This window comes from Myotis lucifugus, unplaced genomic scaffold (assembly GCF_000147115.1).
Source record: "Myotis lucifugus unplaced genomic scaffold, Myoluc2.0 scaffold_19, whole genome shotgun sequence".
NCBI classification, from domain to species: Eukaryota; Metazoa; Chordata; class Mammalia; order Chiroptera; family Vespertilionidae; genus Myotis; species Myotis lucifugus.
In genome coordinates this window covers 9,542,248-9,558,632 of record NW_005871067.1, presented here as the reverse complement: position 1 = coordinate 9,558,632, position 16,385 = coordinate 9,542,248, and the positions used below count along the sequence as shown (strand labels likewise).

The window sequence follows — 16,385 nt, the reverse complement described above, 5'->3', positions numbered from 1 at the left end:
TATCTATAGATAATATTAAAAATATATTTAAATGTGCAATTCTTTGTCCAAAAAAATGAGCACGTTCATAAAGTAAATGAAGAAATTTTGCATATACTCGATGGAGATTTTCACACCTATTTGAGTAATGATTCCAACAGATGATGCAGAAAAGGAAAATTTTCCCATCGAATTTCTTAATAGTATTACTCCTTCGGGAATGCCGTGTCATAAATTAAAATTGAAAGTAGGTGCAATCATCATGCTACTGAGAAATCTTAATAGTAAATGGGGTCTTTGTAATGGTACTAGATTTATTATCAAAAGATTAGGGGTCCAGTGCACGAATTCATGCACCTTGAGAGGAACTGTGGGCCACGAGGCTGAGGTGGGCACAGAGGTGGGTCTCAGCCCATCCTTCACGCCTCCGCCCAGCCCCTCCCGCCGCAGTACCCGGTCCCCTGTCTGCCGGCAGCCTTGCTCCCACCGCCACCACTCCCATGTGCTGATGCTGCAGAGTGATTGGGGCCGGTGCCATCAGTGGGTGCGAGTGGCAGCTGCTGCCCCTATTGCCCCTCAGGAGCAGGGGGAGGTGGAGAAGCCCTCAGAGGTGATCGGTGCTGGCAGCCACTGCTTGTACCCGCTGATGGCACCAAGCAATCGGGACCGGTGCTGGGCACCAGCAGCAGGTGCGAGCAGTGGCTCCGGCACTGGCTGTGGGTGAGAGCAGTGGCTGCCAGCCCCGGTCACTCCTCAGGAGCTGGGGGAGGTGGAAAAGCTCTGAGGGGTGATTAGGGCCGGCAGCCACTCACACCTGCTGATGGTGCCAAGCGATTGGGGCTGGTGCTGGGTGTCAGTAGCAAGTGCAAGCGGCAGCTCCAGCACTGGCAGTGGGTGCGAGCGGGGCTGTCACTGGCAGCAGGTGCCAGTGTAAGGCGGGACCCTGGTGCGCGGGAGCAAAGAATTTTCAGTAACTACCAGAGGCTCGCCTCAATGACAGCAACCAGTGCCCCGCCTTGGTCTGGCACCCCCGCTGACTTGCTCCACCATCCCACAGTGGCCGACACCCGCCATGTTCCATGCGCACCCCCTGATGGACAGCACACGTCATAGCGACTGGTTGTTCAGTTCTGCCATTTTGTCTATTTGCATAGTAAGGTTTTATATATATAGACTGCAACCTAACATAATCAAAGCTGAAGTATTAACAAGATCTGTGGAAGGAGAGGTTGTTCTGATTCCAAGAATTGATTTGTCCCCGTCTGACACTGGTCTCCCATTTAAATTAATTTGAAGACAGTTTCCCATGATGCCAGCATTTGCAATGATAATTAATAAATCACAAGGACAAACTCTAGACACAGTAGGGATATTCCTACCTGAACCCGTTTTTGGACATGGTCAGTTATATGTTGCTTTCTCTAGAGTTCGAAGAGCGTGTGACATTAAAGTTGTAAATATTTCATCACAAGCACTCTGAAAGTGTTTTTACTCTTAATGTGGTATACAGGGAGATACTAGAATAATTTTAATCAATTTATCAGTCATTGTTTGTATCAATGTTGTTTTTATATCATGTTTTTATTGTTTTTATATCATGTTTTTGTTGTTTTTATATCATGTCTTTGTTGTTATATCATGTTGTTATTGTTTATTTATTAATAAATTTATATATTATTTTCATATACATTTTACTAATTTTCTTTAATCTCTGACACTTCTATTATAGAGAAAGGGCGAATAGCAATATTAAAGTATTTCTTCTAATTAATTCCCTTTCAATGTGCATGAATTTGTGCACCAGGCCACTAGTTGGTGTATAAAAATGCTATGGATTTTTGGGTGGTAATTTGGTAGTCTGCTACATTTCTGAATTCATTTATTAAATCTAGTAGTTTTTTTGATAGAGTCTTTAGGGTTTTCTATGTTACAATATCATGTCATCTGCGAATAATGAGAGTTTTACTTTCTCCTTTCCAATTTGGATGCCTTTTATTTCTTCTTGTCGGATTGCTATGGCCAGGAGTTCCAAAGCTATGTTGGACAAGAGTTGTGAAAGAGGGCAACCCTGTCTTGTTCCTGTTCTTAGGGGAAATGGTTTTAGTTTTTGCCCATTGAGTATGATGTTGGCTGTAGGTTTGTCATATATGGCCTGTAGTATGTTGAGGTATGATCCCTCTATTCCCACTTTGCTAAGAGTTTTTAGCAAAAAAGGGTGTTGGGCCGAAACCGGTTTGGCTCAGTGGATAGAGCGTCGGCCTGCGGACTGAAAGGTCCCAGGTTCGATTCCGGTCAAGGGCATGTACCTGGGTTGCGGGCACATCCCCAGTAGGAGGTGCAAGAGGCAGCTGGTCGATGTTTCTCTCTCATCGATGTTTCTAACTCTCTATCTCTCTCCCTTCCTCTCTGTAAAAAATCAATAAAATATATTTAAAAAAAAAAAGGGTGTTGGATTTTGTTGAACGCTTCTTCTGTATCAATTGATATGATCATGTGATTTTTGTCTTGCAATCTTTTTATGTGCTATATCACATTTATTGATTTGAGAATATTGTACCATCCTTGAATTCCCAGAATAAATCCCATGTGGTCATAATGTATGATCTTTTTAATGTATTGCTGGATTTGATTTGCTAAAATTTTGTTGAGGATTTTAGCATCTATGTGCTCTTTCTTTGTCATGTATTTATTTGGTTTTGGAATTAGGGTAATATTGGCCTCATAGACATAGTTTGGAAGTGTTCCTTCCTCTTAAATTTTTTGTAATAGCTTGAGGATAATAGGTGTTAGTTCTTCTTTGAATATTTGGTAAAACTCCCCTGTGAATCCGTCTGGACCATGGCTTTTGTTTGCTAGGAGTTTTTTGTCGTTGTTGTTTTACTGCTTCAATTTCATCAGTAGTTATCGGCCTATTCATGTTTTATGATTCTTCTGATTGAGTTTTGGAAGGTTGTATTTTTCTAGGAATATGTCCACTTCATCCAGGATGTCCAGTTTATTGGAATAAAGTTGTTCTTAGTTCTTTTTATGATCCTTTGTATTTCTGTGGGGTTAGATGTTACTTCACCTCTTTAGTTTCTGATTTTGTTTATTTGGGTCCTCTCTCTTTGTTTCCTGATGAGTCTGGCTAGAGGTTCATCATGTTGCATTATTAAAGTAGTCTGTGGAATTTTTAAAGTCATTCATTCACAAATTTGGTGCTTTAAATTTTTGTTTTTTAGGTGGAAACAAGATAACCAAGCAGCATTTTCACCTGAATTGGGCATGGATCTCCTTTGAAAAGGAATATTACCTGATCAATGAGGACTCCAAATTTCTAGATGTTGTTATTAAACGTAGAGGTTACTTGGGAGAGACTTCATTTATAAGTAAGTTTAATTTCCACTTCTGTCACAAAATCCCAGTTTTCTAGCAAAAGTTCAAAATTTTATAATGATTAAAATCTTTTTAGTTTACTGCTCTAGTTTTAAACATTAGGGAGATGTTGACATTTAAATGTCCTTTAACTGCTAAAGAAAAACATACCAAAAGTTTTATGTCAAGGCTAAATCATCAACACAAAGGCTGTAAAAATAAGAAAATGTGAATTAAAATATATACCTCTTCAAACCTACATATGATCTTTTTCTGATATAAAATAACTTTGCAAAACTGTCAGTAATCACCCATAAGTTAAAAAATGTTAAATGTCTCTAGATCTTAAATAAGTGTGGGCAATTATGTAATTTATTCATAAGATACAAATGTGGAAATAACAGTGTAAAACACATGTGAAGGCTACTTCAATAATAAACAAAAAACTATTCAGTACCATATTAGCTATTAAAATATAATTTACTATTTGTTTATTGCATTTGAATGCTCACTAAAGTTTCAATAACCCCAACACTGCATAAAAGCACTACATAGAAGATATATGTTGTGACTTTTCTTCAGTACCAACAGAAAAGTTTTAAATGCTAATCATTTTCTGCTGCTTTGCCCTTTTGAATGAAACTGAGAGTCAAAAGCAAGTTTCTAAAACTCCAGTTCAAGCTCACATTCAATTTCATGTAAGTATAAAATAGGTATTTTAACCAATAAGTATATTGGTAATTTTAGGCAGTAATATAGTTGGCACAAAATATTTGGTATATTGATAAAAAATAATAGCACCCCAAGCAATTATATATTTTCTGTACCATATTTTTATATATATCTAGACTGATAGAATGTTCATAGACAAAAGAGCTTTTATTGAGTGAAAGTATCAACTAAGATATGAATCTAGAAAAATTTTGGCAGAATAAAAAGTTGTAATTGTGTTTATGTCTTCAAAATGCTGTTTGGAAATTTTACTGGTCTATAAAATTAAAATGCCTTAAATAGTAGATCCCCGTCCACACACATGAGCACACACATACACACATCCTTGCCACAGTCACAATTCTCACCTGCCCCCCATAATTTCCCCTGATGTTTAGATGCTGGATAATAATTATCCTGTAATTTAAAACTACTCTTTGTTTTGTAACTTTACAAGAGGGGTTTTCACACTATGCTCATCTTATTTTTTTTTTTTACTTTTTAATTTTTTTATTAATTTCAGAGAGAAAGGGACAGGGAGAGAGAGATAGAAACATCAATGATGAGAGAGAATCATTGATTGTCTGCCTCCTGCACGCCCCCAACCGGGGATCGAGCCCGCAACCCTGGGCATGTTCCCTGACCGGGAATCAAACTGTAACTAACCTCCTGGTTCATAGGTCAACGCTCAACCACTGAGCCATGCCAGCTGGGGTCTGCTGACCTTTTAAGTTTCCTCTGAATCTAGGTGGGGTTGGTTTGCCTGCAGACCCATCCTGCAGCAAGGGCAGCTTTGCTTCCATCTTCTTTATTTGCATGTGCCTCTTCTTAGGCTGTCATTTACACTCTCTGTGTTTAACCTTCCTAGAGCATAGTGAATGCTTTATTGCTCTCTCTTTTAGAAGCATGTTCTCTGGACACACACATGTTCTGCAGAACAAGAATATGGTCCTGTCTTTCTTTTTGTCATTGAGAAATTAGTCTTCACTGTGCTTTGTGCTTAGAAATAAATCAGAGGAAAATCAGAGGAATAACTAAAAAACACAGTGCCTTAACAATTCTTTATAATTCCTTCATTTATTTGCATTTTACTTGAATTCCCACTCCTAATGAGTATATTTACTTATTCACTCACAAGTGGCCCATTGTAGCAATGGGAATGTTAATATTTGAAAAATATTTTTTAACCAATATTTTCAGATTTTTCTCTCCATTGCTTTTTTTAAAAAAAAAAAAAAAGCTGAATGTTAAAATGTCAAACAAGAGTCTTTTTTTCTTGTGAAGTTATTTTTCCAATGCACTAATATTTTCTATGTGAGATCAACACCAGCAATTTTAAAAAGGTTTTATCACTCTGCTTGGTTAACCTCACATGTTAATTAGTAACCTGAGGAAATAGGAAGTTGGAAAGACTTTTGTGTGCTGCCCACACCCATGAATCATGGGAGATAGTAATAGAATTCATGCTAGAACTGGAAATGAAAGTCAGATTAAAGTGAAAGGTAATCTCATAGGAGCTCTACAATGAATATGTTTTATGTTACTGTTCTATGACCTCCATTTTCATTTACGGACTTTTAGAATTAGATATTTTGCATTATAGCTAAAAGCAAAATATCACTTACCTTCTGGAGCACAGTTAGTAAATTATAAATTACATGAAATTTATACATGTATTTTCTCAGAAATGATTATACATTTATAACCCATTAATAAATGCGTAATTTCATTTCACAAAATGATTTGCATCAAGGATCTTATTGCCACCAGTTATTGAACATTTACTAATAAAAGATACTTCATTAAGCACATTACTTTTTCCTTTTACTCCTTATAACAACCCTCTATTCACTAACTCAATTAATGTTTTATTGAGTGCTTATTAAATGCCTGACACTTTATTAGGTTATGGACTATGAAGTGATAATAATGATAGTTAACATTTATTGAGTTCTTATTATGTGCCAGGCCTGGTTCTCAATAACTTGCATAGGTAACCTCATGAGAAGAATGTCATTATATCCCTCATCACACAGAGAAGGAAATAGAAAGGTTTTATGCCCACAGTTACACAGCTACTAAGAGGCAGAACTGAGGTTGGCTCCAGAGCTGACTCTCAACGACGACATATCGTGCTCTTACATTGTCTACAACTGAGGAAGTTAATAATTTGCCTATGATCCCAAAGCCTCCATGTGGCCAAGGTAAGATAAAAAATCAGTTCTCTCATTCCAAAAGTACCTTGCATAACCTCCATGCCATTTTTTTTCCACACCAGAGAAAAAGACTGAGTTGTAGCATCACTTAGTATATAAAAGTAATATGTTTGTTTCATAGTTAATACTCAATTTTTTTAAAAAAGCATACATTTAAACCAATTTATAAGCTTTTTTAATTTCCAGAGTTCTTTTTGCCCCATCAAATAATATAATATATATATGGTTTACCAGCTAAATATGTTTTATCTCCAAGGAAGGGCATTGTTTTGAACATTGAGTATGCTTGACTGTCTCATCTGCCACATTAGATTAAAGTGTGGACTAATATGTTTCCTCCAGAATCTATACATCATTTCTTCATCCTTTATTAAAATGGGGCACCTATTTTATATAGAACCTTGTAGAAATATAAAGTCTGTAATATGTGTCTATCCACCCTTAGATTTTAATGCACATAGATTTACCTGGGGATCTTGCTAAAATGTTGATTCTGATTCAGTAGGTCTGGGGTTGGGCTGAAACTGCATTACTAACAATCTCCAAGATGTTGCTCATGCTGCTGGTCCATGGACCATACTTTAAGTAACAAGATAGACTAGCACTGGCCTCACAGTAAATACTATATGTTAGTTATAAAAGGGGAATCTTTATTTTTCATCCAAAGCAAATTTAGCATTCCATCGTAGAAGTTCTAACACAAACTTAGCTTAAAGAATACTAGTTTATAGTAAGCCCTGGGCTGGTGTGAGTCGGCGATTAGAGCAAGCATGTCAAACTCAAAGGCTAACACGGGCCAAATAAATGAAGCATGGGGCCTGCAGGCGGTGAGTTTGACATGCTTGGATTAGAGCATTGGCCTGAGCACTGGCGGGTCCAGGTTTGATTCCTGGTCAAGGGCATGTACCTGAGTTACAGGTTGGTTCCGGAGCCAGTTGAGGTTCATGCAGGAGGCAACCAGTCAACGTGCCTCTCTCACATTGATGTTCTCTCTCTTTCCCCTCTCCATCCCTCCCTTCCACTCTCTCTCTAAAAAGCAATGGAAAAACCTTGGGTGAGGATTAAAAAAAAAAAGAATATATAGTAAAACCACAATGGGGCAAGAGTAGAATAGAATCATGAACACCTCCAGTGGAATACTTCCATTGTAGGAGCCACACCCAATTATCCACTTCATGGAATCAGAATGGGGTCTACTTTGCAGTGCATGATCAAGTGATATACAAAAAGTTAATGTGGAAAGCCTTAATAATTCAATTGAAAAATGAAACTAAGACAGTGATTTTATGATTCTGTGTAGGTATTGGCACAAGAGATGGGACTGCAGAAAAAGACAAAGATTTCAAAGGTAAAGCACAGAAACAAGTGCAGTTCAACCCAGGCCAGACCAGGGCCACATGGAAAGTGCACATCATGAGTGATGAGGAGCATGAGCAGTCTGAGACTTTCCAGGTGGTTCTCTCAGAACCAGTGCTGGCAGCTCTGGAATTTCCCACGGTGACCACAGTGGAGATCATTGACCCAGGAGATGGTAAGATCTATTGTCAACTTGTGTTGCTGCTGTTGGTTGAGTTTTTATGACAAAATACTTTAAAAGTTTGAAATTCAATGTTTGGTCTTTCTATAAAGAGAAGTTTTTAGATTAATGTTTCAATAGTCTCAGATATGCTGATGGAAGAGGGAATGCAAAAATTAATGAAGGGAAGCTATATATTTTCAAGTAAATGGTGGGGGGAGGGGTGGGATGGAGGGGGCCAATGGGGGGGGGAAAGGTGGACATATATAATACTTTCAACAATAAAGATTTTAAAAAAGGAAAATACTTAAAAAATAATTATAAGATTGTCAACATTCTATAATTTTATCCTTTAGAACCAACATTATTTATCTAATTTTTCTTGTTAATTCATTAATTTTTAAGTCTTTTAAATGTCTTAAAAATGTCTTTTAAACAAATATTTTATGAATTAGACCATTTTTGAGTTGATATGTTCTCTGTATTGAACTTAATTATTCAAGTTTCTTTCATATATTCACCAGCCAAAAATTTTCATTTGGCTATACATTTCCAGTTTTGTTACATAATACCCACTCAACCCACTCCAACCCTTTGGTGTTTTACATCATTGCTCTTAATCTCTAATAAATTACGTTTCTTGTCAATGCACACCCTTAGCTAATGTTGGTAGAAATAAACCTCACTGCTCTTATGTGTAATTTGACCTTTTTCCTCCTCCTGCTATATATCTACAGTCTTGGCTTGTCTCAATGCAGTCAGAAAAAAAAAAAAAAGAAAGAGAAAGAAAGAAAGAAAAAAGGTAGACCTGCTTTTTGAAGGCTGGCATTTATAAAAAGCTTGGAAAGACTCTTCTAAAGCTGAACTCCTGTCAGAAACCAGATGTGACTTTCTTTTAAACTGCAAGCCTATTTTATTTAATGTCAGAAAACTCTTACTAGTAAATGTTCTATGAAGATACAATCTACTGAATACATGAAATGGAGACGTATGTGGAAACCTCTGGGTTAAAAGACTGAGTATAATTAAAGAGAGATGATAAGAGAACTGAAGCTCTCTGGCTCTGTTTTTTTAACATTTCTGCCTTTAGTAAATATGAAGTTCAATTACATTTATAATTTTCATTAAGGAACACTTAGCATTTAGTCATATTAATTTTTCTTGTATTAACTAGGAATAAATAATTAAATTCTCTTCTGTTTCTGAGTTTTGGTTAAGTGCTAGCCTAATAGAGCTTCTCTCTTTTTAAAAAGCCCATGAAAGCTTTAATTTGTATTAACTGGCTTATTTGTTAGTTTGTTTAAAGTCATTTCTTGATATTTTATTTTCCAATTGGTATAATTGCCATACTTTACTATAAGGAATAAGACACTTAAACTCATCTGTGCCTTCCTATTTATAACTGCAGAGCAACACCCTATACCCATAAAAGATCTGAGAAGTGGGATATTAAAAACAAAATATATAACACAATAGCACACACACACATCCTATATAATAAAAGGGTAATATGCAAATTGACCCTAACGGTGGAACGACTGGTCACTATGACACGCACTGACCACCAGGGGGACATCCTGCACTCCCCAGGGGGACCTCCACTCAGCCACAAGCCGGGCTGATGGCTGCGAGCGCAGCAGCGGTGGCAGGAGCCTCTCTCACCTCTTTGGCAGTGCTAAGGATGTCCAACTGTCGGCTTAGGCCCGCTCTGGACCTAAGCCGGCAGTCGGACATCCCCCAAGGGCTCCTGGACTGCCAGAGGGACATCCGATTGCCATCTTAGGCCTGATCCTCTGGGGAGTGGGCCTAAGCCAGCAGGTGGACATCCCCCAAGGGGTCCTGGACTGTGAGAGGGCACAGGCCAGGCTGAGGGACCCCTCCACCCAAGTGCATGAATTTTCATGCACCAGGCCTCTAGTTCCTTATATAAAAGTAAAACTTTTCCATAATTTTATTTCATGTTTTGACTATCTAACTTATCTTAGAATTTTCTATATGAAGTTCAGCCCTCTTCATTCTAGGCCATGATCATCCCTATAATAACTGATAAGTGTTACATAATACCTGCTACATTCCATGACTTGTTGAAGACCATTGGTCTTAAAATTACAAGACTTGGGTTTGATTCCCAACTCTACCATTTCTAGTTGTATGACCTTAACCAAATAAAACAGCTTTTGTTTAGTTTCTTGTTGCACAAAATAAGAAAAATTATTCTCATGTTGTAGTATTCTTATGGAAGAGTTCTATAAAACATAAAGCACAATAAAAATATTATTTCTAATATAAATATAATATTAGATTTTATTTTAAGAGATTAAATAATTCTTATTTCCACAAATGATCACTCTCTCAATTATCTCAAAATTTTGAATTTCTTTCTAAACTCTCTTGTAATTCTTCACATGTAAATTCACCAGCCCTAGGAACCATTATGCCTATAATCTCTCTCTCTCTTTGTGTATTAATTCCAGTATACTTTTTGAAAATTTTTTTATATATGCATTAAAAATGTATCCACCCTGACCGGTATAGTTCACTCAGTGGTTAGAGCATCAGTCTGCACACCGAGGGGTTGTAAGTTTGACTCCAAGTCAAGGATATGTACCTGGGTTGCAGGCCTGATCCCCAGCCCTGGTCAAGGCACATACAGGAGACAACCGATTAATGTTTCTTTCTCACATCAATGTTTCTCTTTCTCTCTCTTTCTCTCTCTTCACCTCCCTCCCTTCCTCCCTTCCACTCTCTTTACAAAGCAATGAAAAAGATATCCTTGAGTGAGGATTAACAACAACAACAAATGTATCCAGCTCATACTTGTTCTGATTACACTACCTATTAGGAATACAAAGATAAGATACCATCCTTTCTATCAAAGATCATATGGTCTACTGGAAAAGAGAGACCTGTGAATAAGTGATTGCAACAAAATGTGATGTGGAATAACAAAGTATGAACAATGTGTTATGGGAGCAAGAATATGGAATAAACAACTTTGCATTACTTTAGGCAGGGAACTGTTTTCATTTATTTGCCAGCTTATATAATTACAAGCAAGTACATCCTTTTCCCAATAGTTTACTTAATCATAACTGGTACTGATAAGGATGACTGAAACTCACTGAGCAGGTACTCTGTGCCACATATTGTGTTTAACACATTATATACATTCTTTCATTCAGCCTTTTTTGCCTCATTACCTTGTAGGCATATGTACCATTTTAGCCATTTTACTTGATGTTTATAGGGTGCTCTCATATGTGACAGGTTTTAGAACATTGGTTCACAAATTTAAGACCAAAAAGTTACTTAACACAAACCCTCTATACATACACAGAAACATATACAGACATGCATATGTCCTGGAGTCTCACATGTTCATAATTATACTCTTGTAATTCTATCTCTCCATTTATATTATTTAAATTACATATTTGTGATTTAGGTAAAAATTTTCAATGACTATGAATTTTATTCAATACATAAGTTTCTATATTCACTGCAAAAATAATAATACACTTGGGGGCTTATTTATTTAGCCTGAGGCAATACTCAGTGCTCATATGAATGCTCTGTAATACCTCTCATGCCTCCAGATATTTGTGATTCTCTAACTGGAAACCATGCTCTATAATCAATAGAGTCCACCCATCTTTAAAGACTGGGTCTAGTTATAATGTTTTCCTATATTTGTGCAAGAGCACACACAGCCTACCTCAAATAACAGACACTAATGAGAGCCTGGTACATTAATCCTCATCCCTGACTGCCCTAGGAGCCATTAATTAAGTAGAGCTAAATCTCCTGAACAGCCACATGCAGCTGTCACAGTCATTCTGATATTTGCCCCTCCCAATCAAGGATGGACCATCCAGGCACAGGCCAACTGTTGGAGGGGCTGGGAAACCCACATTTTTTTCTAGAATAGATACATTTTGTTGCATAAAAATAGAAAACTGAGAAGAGGCTTTTCCTATTATTCAACAAAATGCTGAGATGTCACTGAAGAGGGAATGGACCATTCTTCCATGATCATGAGTATCAATAACTTCCTAGACAAATGGGTTTAGTCATTTATTGAGTAAATCATTAAATTCAGTTTCATCATAAATAAAAGACTGTATGTAGTACAAAAAGGAAAAACTAGGATAAGAAGAGAACAGATTGCTGAGCAGAGATATTAACTTCTCTTTGTCATACCTCCCATGCTTCAGGATGTTTGTGGACCCCAGGTACACCTGTAGAAAATCTGCTACTTGTTGTCATGACCTTTACCTTATTCTTTGCCCTTCTCTATGGTGTTGTTATCCTCCCTTGTTTCAGTTTGATTCCAAAATTTCCATCCTTTACAAGTGCACATAGATAAGTTCAAGTTGAGAGGGGTTTTAAAGAGCATTAAGTGTTTAACTCATTTTCTGTATAAGGAACCTGAGAAATAGATCCATCCTTTAGTCTCTGCCCAAGACAAGTTTAGTTTTATTTGGTTTTCTTTAATATTGGCAGAGATAGGTAAAATTACTCTTCATTTGAGGGAGTGGGCACTCCTCTCTGAAATTCCATTAAATAGTAATAATTGTCTTCCATTAAAAATTCCTCTATAGCTAGGCTGGACTGCGATCAAAAGCAGACAACAGATTTCCATGAGAAATTTCAGGTTGCTATTCCTCTTACTTTTCCTTTAAACTGAAACCCAGGATTAGCATAAGAAACAACCAAACCTGTAGAGAATTTTTATAAGAATTTATTTAGCTAAACTGATGACAATACTGGGAAACAAGATCTCATGTGCTATAGAGAATGAGTTTTCCAGTTTATTTTTACACTTGAAATTAAGAAGGGAATGTGAGGAAAAGTGCATAAAGGTGGGAGAAAGCAAGGTGAGCATTGGATTACAAGATAGTTACAAGATTATGTGCTCTCTTGATGGTCATTAAGTTTCTGAAAGGTCTGAAAAAGAGGCATTTCAAAGGTGTGTTAACCCAGATGCACAGAAACAATGCAAGGGCTGGCTTAAGGAAAAGATAATCATTGTACTAAAGAAGTTATGTGCCTAAGATGTGACTACCCACCATGACCTGCCCAGGTAGGAATTTATGATCAGATCTACCTGTGAGGTTACTTTTTGGCAAGATTTGTTATAGAGCCTGGTTTTCATTTACAGTTTCCCCTTTTGGTCATAAATAAATTCATAGGATGAATTGATGACCAACTTTCTGATTGAATAGTGTGGTCTCACAGTGCTAGGAAGGCTCATTCCTAGGAATTATCAGTATCAACATTGTCTTGTTGAAACAGTGGACCACTGTGGAAGGGGTAATACCATAACCATGAGTTGTAAATTAAGGCCAAATTTTCCCCAAAAGAGAAATGGAAGGCAGTCAGGTCTTAGAGCCTTCATAACGAAAAGGACTCTGGATCATTTTTATCCTGTAAAATATCATGATCTGAGTTTTGCCATCAGTCTCATTTTTCTGTATTTGGTATCTAGTATAACATTTACATAAGTCATAAAAAGAGTATTAACAGTTATTTTATGTAGCTTCAATAATCATTAACAGTTGGATTGTATAGAAAAAAATCAAAGAACAAGTATACTAACTATTATTATGACTCATATCATTAGCAGATAGGTAAAGGTAATCAAACAAAATAGCTTCTGAGTTCATCATCAAACCATAGATATAGAGGCCTTGTTGATGTCTTAGGATAGCGGTCTACCTCTGATGTCAGTGGCTTCTCATCCTACAGGAATTCTTGGTGTTCACTGTAGGTTGAGGTGAGTGTCAGAGATGGAGTAGATAGATGTCCATTCCTGGTTAATGTGAATCCATGATTTAACCCTTTGAAGTTTAGCTGCACATGGATTAGTTAGTAATATCTGATAAGGTCCCTTTGAATGAGGTCGGAAAGAGTGCTTTTTTATTTTATTTTATGTCAATTCCAATAAACAAAGCTCCAGGCAGTCAATGATTTTTAAAAACTTTGTCTCCTGGGAGTTCACAGTGAAAAGAAGTGATTACCTATTCAGCATTTTCTTAAAGATGTCTCCTTTCAATAATGACATCGTATGAGTTCCTTTACCTAATTTAAATCCAGTTTAAATGCACTATTATACATGACGGAATGAAAAAAAAAAACAAAAACAAAAAGTGGGGTTTGCCAGGGAACCTGGAAGAACCAAGTGGCCATCTTGGGTTTCCAATTACCCCAACTATTCATTCAACATACAATATACCCTAGAAGTTGTTTATCACTTATTTTACAATGTCTTTCATGCAATTTAACATTAAAAATACATATATTTTGAGCCCTGGCCAATATGGCTCAATTGATTAGAGCATCATCCCTTACACCAAAGGGTTGAGAGATTGATTCCAGGTTAGGGCACACACCCAGGTTGTGGGTTTGATACCTGGTAGGGGTGATTTTGGGAGACAACCAATAGATGTTTCTCTCTCACATCAATGTTTCTCTCTCTCTCCCTCTCCCTTCCTTTCTCTCTAAAATAAATATAAAAATATTTTGAGGAGTTTCAGGGACCTTTCTGAAACACTGCAAATTTACTCCTACATATATTGAGATTCTAACCCTTAAAAACCAAAATATCTAATAAAAACTAAGAAGTAAACAATTAGCATCAAATTCCACTATTAGCATGGATTTATTTTTGCAAAATGGGTAAAATATAACATTATATTTAATATTGATAACTTGAAAGACATGTCTGTTTACTTAAACCAACATACTTTAAAAAGCTTTTATATACTAAGGATAAATTTTTGATCACATGAACTTGAAAAGCATTTGAATTAGTTTCTTATTTTTTTAATTTAAATTCTTTATTGTTGAAGTATTACATATGTCTCATTTTTTCCCCTAGTTTTATTTCTGAGAATTTTAAAATACCCAATCCTTTCAAACACTCACCTTTAAATTAAATTTAATAATACCATACAGCGGTAAGAAAAAAAATATCTCACAGTTACAACATACACATATAGAAATACACCGACAGACAAAAACAGGAACCTTTTAACCATGAGAAAACTCACTAGTTTATAAAGAACAATTGGATCCAAATTTTGTTTTGGAGGTATTTACAACTTAAATTTGTCCTTGACAAATCAAGTGTCAAATGGCCTTCTACCTATTGAAGTAAGGGCAATTATTTTTAATACCTCAGAGAATTGGGTTGACATCTAAATAACATCATAGGTTGATACAGTTATCTAAATCCTGTTTTTGAAGCCTCAAGAGACTCACTAAATATTTTTTCCATTTTTCTGCCTAATTTTTAGCCAGCTTTTCCTAATCATGCACACAAAAGATTAATTTAGAGGTGTCAAAGGATCCTCATCATGGCCATCTTGCAGTAGAATCAATGGGAGGCTTGTCAGCCTCAGAGGCACATTTCCTGTGTTAATTTTAGTTTTTTCTTTAAGATCTGCAGAGTCTGACGAAACTTCCTGGGAAAACCAGTCCTTATATGCATTTCTCCAGATGAGTCAAAAGTGTTGGATATCTCTATAGAACTGCTTTATGTCCTAGAGGAAATTTTTCCTCAGCCAACCCCACAAAGATTCTAAATTACACAAGAATACTCAAAATTTGGGTTGTGGAAACAAGTTTCCTTCCTCTTTGGGTCTCTCATTTAACTAGCTAAGATTTTGTTCAGACTCTCAGTAAGCAATTCAATAAAAAAACTGAAATTAAAACAGCATCCCGTTTTCCCCTCCTTTTCCTTGGTTATCTCAACCCTTATCCATCTCAAGGATTTTCTAAGAACAGCTCAAATAAAGTTAGTACCTGCTACTTAAAGCAAGGAGGTTTGAGATTCTGAGAGAAAACTCTACCAAATTCACCTAATATGAAGCAGGGAGTTGGTGAGGCACAGTGGGCTCCTGCTGGTACTAGCACCAGGTCTGGACTGTGAGGTGGTCCTGGATGGGCTTCTTCAGAATCCTCTCAGCTACATTAAGTAAGTGTTTAAACTTGCAGAGGATTTTTATAAGAATTCATTTGAGCCAAACTGATGACAATATTTGATCTCTGTGAAGCAAGATTTCAAATGCTACAGAGAATAACAGTTTTTGCAGTTTCCTTTATACATTTGAAATTACAGAGGGAATGGAAGATTACATGAAGGTGGGAAAAAGCAATGTAGGAATTGGATTACAGGATAATTAACAAGATTATGTGATCTTAAGTTTCTGAGGGGTCTGGAAAAAAGAGGCATTTCAAAGGTATGTTAACACAGATGCACAGAAACAATGGACAGGGCTTGCTTAAAGAAACGATAATCCTTTTACTAAAGAAGTTATATACCTGGGGTGCGACTACAGGTATATAACTTTATGACCTGCCCAGTTAAGAATTTATAATTTCATCACTCTCTGAATTTACTGTTGGTTAGATTTATTACAGATTACCTTTTTTGTTCATACCATGAAGTTCAAATAGGTTATTCTATAGGTCAAGGATAAGATAGTCATAATGCTAATGTCCGGTCATGTATGAATACACATTCTGAGCTAGACCAGGCATTAGGAACTTTACAACTTATCTCACTGAAGTCTTATGTTTATAACTGTGCAATTTGTATATCAATT

General features: G+C 36.5%; 1 protein-coding gene across 1 annotated transcript in view; it reads left to right on the top strand.

Annotated features, from left to right (window-relative positions):
* Positions 1-16,385, top strand: part of FREM2 (FRAS1 related extracellular matrix protein 2) — a 381,530-nt gene that overhangs the window by 179,190 nt on the left and 185,955 nt on the right. The window contains 2 exon segments of the mRNA XM_014453017.2: positions 3,201-3,347; positions 7,561-7,791. Of these exon segments, the coding sequence (XP_014308503.1) occupies positions 3,201-3,347; positions 7,561-7,791 (378 nt within the window).